Source organism: Sciurus carolinensis, chromosome 6, assembly GCF_902686445.1.
Source record: "Sciurus carolinensis chromosome 6, mSciCar1.2, whole genome shotgun sequence".
Classification (NCBI taxonomy): Eukaryota; Metazoa; Chordata; class Mammalia; order Rodentia; family Sciuridae; genus Sciurus; species Sciurus carolinensis.
This window is the reverse complement of record NC_062218.1, coordinates 27856444-27871007: the sequence shown is the minus strand read 5'-3', so window position 1 is coordinate 27871007 and position 14564 is coordinate 27856444. Positions and strand designations below refer to the sequence as shown.

Sequence of the window (14564 nt, the reverse complement as noted above, 5' to 3'; positions counted from 1 at the left end):
AGATATCTCTGAGCCTTTTTCTTTTTTTCTCCAGTGCTGGGGATCAAACCCAGGGCCTCATGTACACTGAGCAGTTGTTTCCAGAGCCCGTCTCTCATTCATTTTGCTTTCCATACTGTGCTTCATGCTCTCTCCTAAATTTTGCAGTTCTTGACACTCCTAAAAAGTGGCACATTTTTAAGTGCTGCATTGTGTATGTGTTTGTCCTTATATAAATAGAGCAGGGAAAGCTCTTAATGTTTGCATACTGTGTTCCCTGTGGACCCTAAGGAGGACTTGCTTTGGTTTCCACCAGGTGAACAGCTGCTTTGCGAAGCCAGCACCGTCCTGAAATATGTGCAGGAAGATTCCTGTCAGCGTGGAGTCTATGGGAGACTTGTCTGCACAGACTTCAAGATTGCCTTCTTAGGCGATGATGAATCTGCATTGGATAATGGTGTATGTATGAACTATGTTTGGAGGGAATGGAGTTGTGGCTCCATCGTTTCTTCCCTCAGCTTCTCAATTCCTCCACTCCCACTCCCATACATAATAAAAACAGAAGACAGAAGTCTCATCACTTATCTGCTCTCTGCCCTTCAGGAGTTTCTTTCAGCATAGGGCCATTTAGAAATTTCCCACCTATCCCTCATGTCATGCTGGCTTGCTTTTAACTTAGAAGTTGACAAACTATCAGTGTTTTCTTATTTTCTTCTGTATTTCAGCACAGTATAAATCACTCATTGAACCCAGGCACAATGGCACACTGGTGTAATCCCAGCAGGAGGATCAAAAGTTCAAAGTCAGCCTCAGCAAGTCAACAAGACCCTCAGCAACTTAGACCCTGTCTCAAAATAAAAACAAAAAGGACTTGGGATATAGCTCAATGGTTAAGTGCCCTGGCTTTAATCCCCAATATTAAAAAAGAAAAAATCAGTCCAATCATTGAAATAACATGTCCCCAAATGTACTACTTCCCCATGTTTTCCCTATTCTAAACTATTCCTCAAATTTAGGAACCAAGTTCAATAACGAAATGGATGGCAAGTGCAGCGTTTGAATTTGGGTCTACTTTATGTCTAATCTGAATCTAGTAGCAACATTCTTGTGAGACTTTCCTACTTATAAATGAGCAGTTGGGGAAGGAGAAGACCGCCTATACCATCGGGAGAGCACCGTGTGGTAATGAAAACCCAGCCAGGCTCCTCATGTCCCCAAATGTGCCAGCCATTCTGGACTTCCCTTGCTTTTTTTCAGTATTAGGGACTGAACCCAAGTTGCTCTACCACTGAGCTACACCCCTACACCCCTAGCCCATTTTATTTTTTTATTTTGAGACAGGGTCTCCCTAAGTTGCTGAGACTGGCCTTGAACTTGTGATTCTCCTGCTTTAGCCTCCTGAGTAACTGGAATTATAGGCATGCACTAGCATGCCTGGCTCCTTCCTTGCTTCTTAAATAGCAGCATGGTTGCTGCTTCCAAGTCTGGTCTCTTTTGCTGCTGTCCACTGTAGTGACTTAGTTCCCTCCTGTACAAAGACAGCATGCACCAGAAGCTTTAATCTCCCAGTGTTTTTTCCCAAAGCTCTCTCAGGTAGCTTATTAGTCACCTCTTTGCATTTATGTGGAGGAACGTTTATCTGCTTGTCACTTGCCCATACTTCTCAAAGTGACTGTGTGGCCTGGTTTGCCCAAGTTTGAAAAATCAATTCTTATAAGCTCTTCTTACATACTCAATTGTCCCTTTCCTAGGAATGTTCAGGTGCATTTCTCCATTTATTTCAATATTTGAGTGGAGAATATTTGAGTGGTGATTTACTCTGCTTATAAATGTCTAACAGTGCATAGAAAGGAGTCACAGTTATTTCCTTTTGACTCTTTTAGGAAACTCAGTTTAAGAATAAGGTTATAGGAGAAAATGACATTACACTCCACTGTGTTGATCAGATATATGGAGGTAAGGATCTCTTTTTCCTTGGATTATTGCCAACCTTTGAATGTATAGTTAATAATGATGATAATGTTATTACAGCCTTTTATAGTTACAAAAATATGTTCATATAAATTATTTAAGTCAGTTTTATGGATGATAAATTGAGATGTGAAGTAGCTTGTTTGGAGTTGCTTAGCTGGAGGAGCTTAGAATTTAGCTTGGAACCTGTTCTTTCTACTACTGCACACAAGGCCATTCTATGTTAGATATTGATCATATTGTTTGTTACCAGTATTAACTATATAGGTTTCACTTTACAGGCTGATTTGTGAAGGTCTATTGTATTACATTAGAATGGTCTTTTCTGCTGGTTAAACAGGCCTCTCCTGCCAAGTCTCTCTCTGTTCCTCTTCTCCATTTTTGTGTTCAGGGCATGTCCAGAAGTCATTCAGTAGCCATTTATGATGACCTCAACACCAATAGTGCTAAGTGGGTCCAAGCTCTGGGACAGGAAAAGGAGGTGTCAGGAGGGTCCTTAGCATAAACCTAGTTGACTGGCAGGAAAACTTGTCCCTAGTGCTCCTTCTTCTATATTTTATGATATTGCTTTCAGAACTTTGTTTTCTTCAGGCCAGTGGAATCTATTCTGCTGATAGTGGCCAGTCCGTTTGGGTCTTAGGCTTGCTCCAGTGCAGTGAAGAACCCTCTATGTTCTCAGAGAGTCAGAGCCCCTGCTGGGAGGGACAGGATGCCTATTCTAGGAAGTTTTAGCAATCTGCCTTGTTATAACATTAACTTGTTACTGTATAACATAATTTCTCTTCCCAATTTCACCATTGATCTGTAGTGTTTGATGAGAAAAAAAAAAGTCTCTTTGGACAACTGAAGAAATACCCTGAGAAACTCATCATCCACTGTAAAGACCTCCGAGTGTTCCACTTTTGTCTGAGATACACAAAGGAAGAGGAAGTCAAAAGGGTAACTAGTCGCATGTGTTCTAGGTTTTGTTTCCTATCAGGTTTTCCCCACTGACTCTAGTTTTTGCTTACATTGACTGAAGGTGGAGGGGAAACTTTCATTCTGTGAAGTTGAAATTGGATCATATGTTCTGTTTTTTGATACTAGGAATTGAACCCAGGGGTGCTTAACCACAAAGCCACATCCCCAGCCCATTTTATTTTTTATTTTGAGACAGGGTCTCTCTAAGTTGCTTAGGGCCTTGCTAAGTTGCCAATGCTGACTTTGAATTTGCGATCCTCCTACCTTAGCCTTCCAAGCTGCTGGGATTACAGGTGTGTGCCACACACCTTGTGGATCCCATATTCTTTCATCAAAATGTGGGAGGAAATTGTGAAAAGCATGCCTGCATATCAGCTTGGCACATGCTATCTTTACTTCTTTAATTCATATTTTTTTTAATTTCTAGAGCTGCTAAAAGATGGGAGGTGATAAGCCAGGTTAGGAAGTAATTGGGAAAAGAGAAGGATGGGACAGGTCTAAGTTGTCCCTCTTCACCATCCTCCCTATCTCTGACAACCTATTCTAAAGACAGTAGCACTGTCTTCCTATTCCTGTGAATAAATGAGTTACCTTTGGGAGGTAGCAATTTGCTTGAAAGGAGAAGGTTTGATGAACAAAGCTGAGTTACCAGGTGTGCCTTTGGAGACTGTAAACATAATTTTCTGGTTGTCACAGCAAATTGAAATTCATAACTGGGTGAAGTGAAAAGGTGGCTGTAGCAATTTGGTGTTCATTATAACTTCCAAGATTTGTCTTATTAAGATAATGACAATCTCATACTTGTCACTCTTATACGAAATAACATCAGGGGAAATTTAGCAAGAGTCTATTACATGTCTGTCTGTAAGGAGTCATGTACACATGCAGTTAATGGCTTCATTTTCTTTCACATAGTAGTGTGGTAGTTCAGGTAGAATGACAGACATGACTCCAGTACATATTCTGAGCAGGAAAAGAGTAGTGTAGATATGGAAAATGCAGTGAGAAGCCAGATTCCTCATTTTGAACAATGGTTTAGTCATCAATCAAAACATACTTTTATTTAGCACAGTAGACAGACATAAGGCACAATTGACTGATTTTTCATTTTCTAGAAGATTCTAAGGACCACAAGTGGGTCAGAAAGAACAGCTAAGGATCTTGGCTATTATCTGATATCACTTGTAAGTCTTCAACATGTCAGATATTTGGAGTAGCTGACTTTAATATGACACTTAAGTTTTTTAGCACTTTGTTTTTGAGAAATTTGATTATGTTGTAAAATTTTTCCCTAGAAATTCAGAGCTCAGAAAGTCTGACAAAATAATATTCTGTTGGTCTTGCATTATTCTAAGAACTAAGTCATAGATCCAGACCTCAACAAAGATTACTACGTTGTCCCTAGAGCTCCATTAGCATGACTGAGAACCTAGATGACTTGGCTCCTTGCTTTCTTAATGTTTATCTGTTAAAACATAATTATATCCATTGGTCTATTCTTTCTAGATTGTCAGTGGCATAATTCATCATACCCAGGCCCCTAAACTTCTTAAGAGATTATTTCTGTTTTCCTATGCAACTGCTGCACAAAACAATATAGGTAAGCATCTTCTGGGCTTTAATTAGAGGGTGGGCAGTGGCCTTCATATTTTTACCTGTTACTGTGAAGAATTTTTTTTTTTTCTCTCCTCTAGCAGTTGGTCATCTCTTACTTGGGTGATTGATTCATTGAAAATGTTTATATGTTTTTCCTATGATTGTCTTTTTTTTTTTGGTATTGAACCCAGGTGCATTTAACCACTGAGCTGCATCCCCAGCCCTTTTTATTTTTTGAGACAGGGTCTTGCTGAGTTGCTTATAGGGCATTGCTTAGTTGCCAAGGCTGGTCTCCAACTTGCAATTCTCCTACCTCAGTTTCCCAGGTCAGTGGGATTACAGGCATGTACTATCATGTCTGGCCTTTTCCAGTGATCTTTGCTTAACTTACCTTTTAGATTTGTTTACTTGCTTTTTGAAGTGAATTGTCTGTTTGGTTGCTTTTTATGAAAAGTAAAAGCAATACATTATACTAGGAATGTGAGATTATAGGAAAAAAAACAACAACAACACAAAACTGAGACAAGTTTAAAATAATCCTATTTGTCCCTGGATTCTTTTTCTTTTTTTCTTTGAAAATAATGCTGTTTATCCCTGGCTTCTTTTAAATATATTTTATTTCATTTCATAAGATTCTAGAGAATGTCTTGCACTCTTTAAAGTTTTTAAACAACCAGAACTTGTTTTATAGCAAATATTTTGGGGGAAATAAGACATTTGTACATAAGAAAAATTCCTTCAGAAAGCTGTTTTGATAAGAGAAAACATAAAATCACAAATATTTTCCATTTAGTTTTCATTTAGTAAGAATTAGTAAGAAACCCTTGCCATCTGAATTAGCCATTAACAATGCCTAGCATTGATTGTGTCTTTGTAGAATTCTTTTTCCTTCTCCAGTTCTTTTCCCTCAGTCTGTTCACTTGCTGTGCCCATTACTCTTACCATGAAGTTGATGTTTACTGATCCTGAATCCCATATCCAGGGAATGGCAGGTTTTTTAAAAGCATATATGTAGGACAGGGAATGTGGCTCAGTGGTAGACCACTTAGCCAACATGTGTGAGGCCCTGAGTTCAATCCCTAATGTCAAACAAACAAAATCCACTAACATATAAAGCTTTCTGGATTTCAGAGTTGCTTTGTTACAAGCCTCTCATTTAGTAAACATTTATTGAATGATGCTGTGGACCAGGTCCATGCAGACATGGAGGAGAACAGGACTATATCCAGTCCTCAAGGAGTACACAAATAGGAGAGGAAACTGAGAGATGTGTCCTCTTGTGGACATGCCCACCCTCTCTGAGGGAGGCAAAAGATCAGAGAGAAGGCTATGCCTGAATAAGTAGTAGAGGTAGAGGTTGGTAGGAGCATCTAATAGGCTTAGAGGAGTGCAAAGGTGTAACTGCCTGAGAGAGCATGTTGCATTTTGGGAACTTGATCATTTAGATGAAATGATGCAGATACAGGTTTTGGTGTCTGTCCCACCAAAAGTTCAAATCCTTGCCTATGTACTTTCTGATCCTGGGAATGACAGTGAGCCCTCAGGACCTCCATTTTCTCGTTTTAAAAATAGCAGTGTTAAAGCTTCTCTTGAAGTTTTGTGAAGATCAGAGAGTGTGGGGTTAGTGTTAGGGTTAGAGTTAGGGTTAGGGAGGGGGGCAAGAATGGAGGAAGGAAGGACTGTATAGAGGGAAAAGAGGGGTGGGAGGGGTGGGGGGAAGGGAAAAAAATAACAGAATGAATCAAACAACATTACCCTATGTAAATTTATGATTACACAAATGGTATGCCTTTACGCCATGTACAAACAGAGAAACATCATGTATCCCATTTGTTTACAATAAAAAAAAAAAAGATCAGAGAGTGTGAATTGCATGGCACATAGGGTGCAGGCATTAAGAATTAATTAAGGGGCTGCCATTGTAGCTCAGTGGTAGAGCACTTGCCTACCATGTGTGAGGCACTGGTGTTCTGTCCTCAGCACCACATAAAAATAAATAAATAAATAAAATGAAGGTATTGTGTATATCTATAACTAAAAAAAATTTTTTTTTAAAGTTAATTGAGAACTGGGATTGTAGCTCAGTGATGGAGTACTTGCCTTGCATATGTGAGGCACTGGGTTTGATTCTCAGCACTGCATACAAATAAATAAAGGTTCATCAACAACTATTAAAAAAATTAAATAAAAAGTTAATTGAGAGTAAAACTGCATGTTACTCAGAATGAATTCTGCTTGGAGAATTACATTGAAATACAATATACTTTGCACTAATATTAGTGTGAACATAATATTTGTCTCTTAATAAATTCTTTATGAACAACAAAATCTTTCTGTATATACAGGTGCTGATTAACTATGTGTCTGACTTATAGCTTGTGACAATATGAGGCATATAAATGACTTTTTTGTTGGTTATTATAATTCATATAAACATTTATTGGGCTCATATTTGAAAAATTGTACCCTATTTTTAGGAATTCTGCCTTTTGTATTCCACTTCTTGGTCTGGACTTAGCATAGGATGACTTCCAGGCCTGCCAGCATGTTGATCAGCATGCCAAAACCCTTACCTTGATTGATCCTGGCTGTTCCATTACCTTCTGGTAACTTTTTGTGCCAGAGGCCCAGGATATGAGGCATCTTTATTCTATTTTAATTCCATCTTTCTTCTCTCTTCCTTCTAACCTTCATTTTTTTTTTTAATTAAAGGTTATAATTGACATATGCTACATGGCTAATTAGCTTCTTCATTGAATAGGGATTTTGTACAGGTGGGAGCTTTACCATCTCAATATCTTTCATTATTCCATTGCTTTATAATTCACAAAAGTGTTTTGAATAAAAGGTTCTAAATGTCCCTGACAGGGCATTTTAGGGAAAGATTTTCCCATATTGTTAAGAACATTTCTTACTCCTACTCTGCTAGGAGAATATTATTATTTCTCATATTCATGGGGAAGGTTTTTTTTTTTTTTGCAAACATGCGTTATGGAAATTTCCATCCGTTATGGAATTCCTGGGTTTGAATTCTAGTTCTACACTACCTACCTGTGTGACTTGGGCTAGTTATCTGACCTTTCTGTGCCACATCTGTAACATCGAGGAAATGACATTACTTATTGCATTACCTATCCTATAGGGTTGTGACTGTTAAGTTAATAAAAGTACAGTATGCTCAGAACAGTGCCTGCAACATGCTGCAAAGTGCTATACAGGTTGAATATACATTACCCAAAATGCTTAGAATCAAAAGTAATAAACACATACTTAATGAAATAATCTTGGGGAGGGGACCCAAGTCGAAACATGAACTATATAAATATACTTTATACAAAGATAGTTGATACAGTATCTTTAGTGCTCCTGTGTTTTGACTGTAACTCATCACAGAAGGTCAGTGTGAAGATTTTCAGATTAGGGACATGCAACCTATATAAGCATTGTTTATTTGGTTTTTATTTTCACAGTGCTGGGAATTAAACCCAGGATCTTGAGCATGCTGAGTTAGCCCTTTACCTCTAAGCTGCATCCGCAGCCCTAAGAATTGAATATTGTCATCATCATTTTTGCCATGATCTGGTTTTCTTAAAAGGAGCAAGTGGGGTGTTTTATCAAAACACTTTTTTTTCCCAGAAGGATTGATTGTTTTTTTAGATGTGCAAAGATTATTTTGGTGTATGTCACCTTCAGCAAGCTGTGATGGCCCCGGAAAAGACCAAGGACACAACTGCCAGGCTGTAAGAGCAGTACTCCTGGGCATTTTGTTCTAGCAGTTAGTGTCAGGACTGGATTAGGAGTGAAAGTACTTATCACCATTATGTAGCCCTTGGAGAACAGGCCCTGACCCTTACTATAGCTCTTTGGTCTGTGTGTGGCCTTCAGTAACAAAGTGTTGAACTGGACAATCCTCTTACAGGCATTGCATCCTCAAACTGAAGAAGGGTTTACATTTAAGAATCTGACATGCTCTTTAAATCAGTTTACTGTGTTATGCTCATATTGGTAGAACTAAAAATATTTCATACTTTAGCTTTGTCCAAGCATGTCTTTTATTGTTTCACATGATCTTTTTGTTTTATATAAATTATCTCATAGTCAAATGACTGAAAATGGAGCTATATATAAATTACTTTTACAAGGAATGAAACATGAACAACTCCTTTCCTGCAATATTAAATGACAACCTCAGTCATAATTTAACTTAGACAAAAAATGGAACAAGGTTAGGACTAAGCAGTCAATTAGTTCTGCTTAGATAAAAAATGGACTTAGTGGTAGAAATTGGGGTCTGAGGATGTACTTCCACATAATTAAAATACCAGTGCTTCATGAAGAGATTTTATTGTCTTTTTAATTTTGTTTTATTAGCTACTGATCCCAAGAACCATACAGTAATGTTTGACACACTTAAGGACTGGTGCTGGGAGTTGGAACGGACCAAAGGCAATGTGAAGTACAAAGCAGTGAGTGTCAATGAAGGCTATAGAATCTCTGAGAGGTAAGCTCTCCTTGCTGGCCACACCACATGCCATATAATTCACCCATTTGAAGTGTTTAGTGTTTTTAAATTTATTGACAAGATTGTATAACTGTCATCACAGTCCATTTTATAACATTTCATCATCATCCCCCCAAATCTCCACATTCATTAGCAATCACTCTGTATTTCCTCTAAACATCTCTCCCCAGTCCTAGGCACCCCACTAATTTACTTACCATCTCTGTTAATTTGCCTGTTCTGTATATTTGATATAAATGGAATCATATAATATGTAGCTTTCATGACTGACCTTTTACATGTAGTATAATGTTTTCAAAATTCATCCCATGTTTTAGCATATTATTAGAATTTCATTCTTTTTTATTGCCAGATAATGTTCCATGGTGTGGATATACCACATTTTATTTATCCTTTCATTGGTTAATGGACATTTTGGTTATTTTTACTTTTCATCTCTTCTGAATAAGGCCTTCACAACATTCTTGTATGTATGAATGTATGGTTTTATTTTTCTGTGGTATTTCTAGAAATTGAATTGCCAGAACATGTGGTAACTATGTATTTAATTTGGGGGCAAATGCCAGACTATTTTCCATGGAGATTGTACCATTTTTACATTTCCACTACCAGTGTATGGAGGTTCCTTTCTTCACACTAGCTTTTATATATTTATTTAACTTAAAGTAATTAATTTAATTTTATTTTTTGCAGTACTGGGGATTGAATCCAGGTGTACTCTAACACTGAAATATATCTTCAGCCCTTTTAAAAAATTGTGTTGAGGGCTAGAGTTGGTAGAGTGCTTGCCTTGCATGCACAAGGCCCTGGGTTCAATCTTTAGCACCACAAACAAACAAAAAAATATTTTGAAACAGGGTCTTGTTGAGTTGCCCAGTTTGTCTTCAGATTTTCAATACTCCTACCTCAGCCTCCTGAGTAACTGGAATTATATGCATGTGTCACTGTGCCTGGCAACTTTTATTTATATTTTTTTCATGGTGCTGGGAATGGAACCCAGGTCATGTACATGCTGGGCAATTGCTCTACTGCTGAACTATATTCTGAAACTCTCAACACTAGCTTTATTTTTATTTATTCTATTTATTTTAATTTTTTTTTTTTTTTTTTTTGGTACCTGGAATTGAATTCAGGGACATCAACTACTGAGCCACACCCCCAGCCCTAATTTGTATTTTATTTAGAGACAGGGTCTCACTGAGTTTCTAAGCACCTTGTTGTTGCTGAGGCTGGCTTTGAACCCAAGATCCTCCTGCATCAGGTTCCCGAGCTGCTGGGATTACAGGCATGTGCCACTGTGTCCAGCTTAGGTTTATTTTTTATTTATTTATTTATTTTTGCAGTGCTGAGGTTCAAACCCAGGGCCTTATGCATGCTAGGTTCAACACTGGATTTTAAAAGAAACTCTAAGCATCTCTTAAAGTACTCAAAAGTGAGTTTGTATCTTTTAGTCTTTGTTGCCATTATTGTGCTGAATAACCTAAGTGTAAAACTTAGAGGAATTTCTTAATTTATATTGTTTTTCTTTTATTGAGTGCTTCATTTATTTGTTCAACAAAAAGTTTGAATGCCTATTATATGATAGGAAGTGTCCTAATTACTAGAAAGATAGTAGTCAATAAAGCACCTGAAAACCTGTGTCCTCCAGGAGCGTTCCTTCTAGTGGGAGGAAGATGATGATAGAATAAAGAAGTGAAATATGATATCATTGCTCAGGAGCTGGAGGTATGGCTCAGCGGTACAGTGTGTATCTAGAATGCACATGTTCTTGGGTTCAATCCTTGAAACACACACACAAAATTGAATTGGGCTGGGGCTGTAGCTCAATTGAGTGCTTCTTCCTAGCATGTGGGAGGCTTGGATTTGGTCTCCAGTACCATTGGGGGGAAAAAAAAAAAGGTAAGTGCCTTGGAGAAAAATAGATAGGACAAAGGGCTGGGGAGTGCTGGAGGTGTTGGTGGGGATGGTAGGTCAGGAAGGCCTCAGGAGTAAGTGACCTTTTAGCAAAGCCGTGAATCAAGTGAAAGATTTGAGTCTAAGAATGACTGGCAGAGAAGTGTTCTAGGTTGAAGGAATAGTCAGGGCAAAAGCTGTGTGAGCAGCAGTGAGGGGATGAGGGACAACAGAGTAACAAGTGAAGAAAAAAGCAGAGGTGAGGAGAGGGAAGAGAGGGGACAGTTGGATGCTTTCAGATGAACTTATCCTTTCTGACACTGAGAACAGTAAGTTTGAGCAGACGCAGTGAGTGATCTGACCTAGTTTTTAAAAGGATGACTCTGCATTATCTGTTTTTAGAAACTTGATTGTTATCATTTCGGAACATACTCCTTTGCACCCTGCTAATAATTTCATAAAATATTGTTTTGTAGTGTTTTTTGTATTCATGATTCTGAGAGGCCTCTTTAGCAGGTCAGTTTAGATTTTGATCAGTCTCAGGCATTTACAGGGTGACCCCCAAACACAACGCAACAGTGGGCAGCATGTGGAGAATCCTCCCAGAACTTCTCTGTCAGCTGCACATTGCTGCTTCCACTTTTCCAGGTGAAAAGCTTGAAAGGGGAAAGCTAGCTCTTGCTCAGAAAGAAGCTAGAAACTCCTGTTCCTAAGAGGTGCAATGTGAGGTTGGTAGTAATATCAGGCATCCCCATTCCCAGAATTGTTTTTTTTTTTTTTGGTTTGTTTTTTAAAAAGGAGTCTGACTATGTTACCTAAGCTGACCTCTAACTCCTGCCTCAGCCTCCCAAGTAGCTGGGACTACAGACAAGTACCACATGCACAATGCCCTGAATTATTTTTTCTAAATTCGGGTATTTACTGATTTGGGGTATTTGCATAGGTATCAGCATTTCAGGAATATACCTGGTTAGGGTTGGGAGTGTAACTCAGAAGTAGAGAGCATGACTGCATGCAGGAAGCCCTGGATTCAGTCTCTGATATTGCACAAAAGAAATAAAAATAAAGAAATGAAACCTGGTTAAGAGGTCAGAGAGGAAAACTTTATGATTAGTGATAAATGGGGAGAACTGATCTTTACCCAGATTTTGTATCAAAATCTGAGTGCTCAGTGCAGACACATACCACTTGGACTCTCCCAGCTGTGGGCATGATACAGGAAAGGCTATACTTTGTTCCTCCTGGACCGCTTCAGTTGTTGCCTACATGGTCTTTCCTATTCTCTCTCGTCCCCCCCCATACCTTTCTTTTATTTATTTATTTATTTATTTACTTACTTACTTATTTATTTTTATGTGGTACTGAGAGTCAAACTCAGTGCCTCACATGTGCTAGGCAAGGGCTCTACTACTGAGCTACAACCCCAGCCCCAACATTCATTCTTCATATAGTAGGTCAAGTGAACCTCTCCATATGCATCTGATCATACTTATCCCAGCTTCAGTGGCTTCCCATTGGTCTTGGTATAGAACAGAACCCTTAACAAATACTCCAGGGCCCATCATGGTTTGACTTTTCCCTATTCTCCAATTCTTTCATACATACCTGGCCTCACTGTCTCCTTCCTGTCTGGAAACACCTTTTGCTTCTAACTGTACCTAGGTAATTAACCCCACTTAATTGATCAAATCTCAGTTCAGTGCCACTTTTTTAAGGAGCCTTCCCAAGACAAGATCAGGGCTCCTTGTGAGAACTTTCATTACACCTCCCACATAGCACTTCCTGCAACTGCAAATTGGTTTTTATATGCATCATCACTTGGTTAATGTTTATTTCTACAACCTATAGCTCTGTGAAATGAAGGGTACACTCTTATCATTATACCAGTACAAAGTGCAGTGTCTGGCTTCTTAGAGGTGCTCAATAAATAGGAGAAACAATAAATTAATTTAAGTCTCATTAGGGGAATGGATTCTAGTCAGTTTGAATAAGAATGAGAAACTGAGAGCATGGGGAAATGGCTCAGTGGTAGAGTGCTTGCTTTGCATGCATGAAACCTTCGGTTTGATCCCCAGCACCATACACACACAAAAAAGAATAAGAAACTTGAGTGTCCATTTCACCTTCCCCAAAGTCAGAACTGGGGTCTAATGCCACAGGTCTGTTCCTTTTCTTTTTTCAGTCTTCTTCCTAAGTAAAACCTTTCATTCCCACCTCTCTATGGAGATATGAGTTGTATAGCCCTGTGGGGTGTGTACAACAGAAGACCTGTGAATTGATGGTAGAACAGGAATGTATATATCACTGCTCTGGGGGTTCCCTCACCTTAAGGTTGAGCCAAAGTGGACCCTTCAGTTTCCCATGACTGAAATTGTCCTATGTTTAGAAAGGCTGTTTGTATTCTAAACTCATCCAAGTAACTAAAATGACTGTTTTCATCTGGGAGTATAACTCAAAGGTAGAGCACTTGCCCTGCATGCACGAGACCCTGAGTATCCCCAGTATGGGATAGGAGGGACATAAAATGACTGTTTTCCAAGAAGGGAGGATTAATTGCTTGTATCCATTGGCAGTCTCACAGCAGACTCTGTGGAATTCATCTGAGTTCATTGGGACAGGGGAGGACATCCTCTATCTCCCTCACAGGGTACAGTCGTCTTCATCTCTCTTGAGAAATGGAGGCTATATTGGCTAATACCCTTGTTTCCAACCTTTTTTTTTTTTCTTTTTTTCTTTTTTGTAAGTCTTTTTATAAGAGAAAATTAACTGGTGAACTAACATTATAAAATATCTAATCTCATTATTTGAACACAGTAATATCTAAAAAATGCAAATTTGTAGAAAGAGGCCCCCCCTAACTTTATAGTATGAGCCACTGAGAGAGGAGCTGAGAACTCCACAGGTTGACTGTCCAGAGAATGATGAGAAACAACAGCCTATGTGTAAGTTATCATCCAGTCAGTGCTTATCAGAGCTTAATGTACATCAAAACCACCTGGGGGACTGGGTGTGGTGGCTTACACCTATAGCCCCAGCTACTCAGGAGACTGAGGCAGCAAGGATTACAAGTTTGAGGCCAGCCTGAGCAACTCAGCAAGATCCTGTCTCAAAAAAATGAGGGACAGAGAATGTTCCAGGGAAGTAGCTCAGTGGTAGCATGCTTGCTCGGTATGTGTGCAAGGCCCTGGGAACTCGACACAGTGACATATGCTTATAATCCCAGTGAGTTGGGTGATTGAGGCAGAGGATTGCAAGTTCAAGGCTAGCTTCGGCAGTTTAGCAAGACCCTAAGCAACAAAGTGAGACCTTGTCTCAAAATTTAAAATAAAAAGGACTGGGGATGTGTCTTAATGGTAAATCACTCCTGGGTTCAGTTCCCAGTACCACTGTGTGTATGTATGTATGTATATAGTGTGGGGTGGGGTTGGACTGGGGTTGTAGCTCAGTGGTAGAGCACTTGCCTAACATGTGTGAGGTACTGGGTTCCATCCCCAGCACCACATAAGAATAAAAAATTAAAATAAAAGCATTGTGTCCATCTACAACTAAAAAAATTTTTTAAAAAGCGTGTGTATATGTACATGTGCGTGTACACACACACACACACACACACACACAAATATATTAGAGCAGTGTCTATTAC

At 38.9% G+C, this 14564-nt stretch overlaps 1 protein-coding gene across 3 annotated transcripts in view; it reads left to right on the top strand.

Moving 5' to 3' along the window:
• The window catches only part of Mtmr12 (myotubularin related protein 12), a 74141-nt gene that overhangs the window by 31734 nt on the left and 27843 nt on the right, over positions 1-14564 (top strand). For all 3 annotated transcript variants that reach the window (XM_047555951.1, XM_047555952.1, XM_047555953.1), the window contains 5 exons: positions 296-438; positions 1863-1935; positions 2759-2889; positions 4417-4510; positions 8878-9007. In XM_047555951.1, the coding sequence (XP_047411907.1) occupies positions 296-438; positions 1863-1935; positions 2759-2889; positions 4417-4510; positions 8878-9007 (571 nt within the window). The remainder of the gene's footprint in view (positions 1-295; positions 439-1862; positions 1936-2758; positions 2890-4416; positions 4511-8877; positions 9008-14564) is intronic.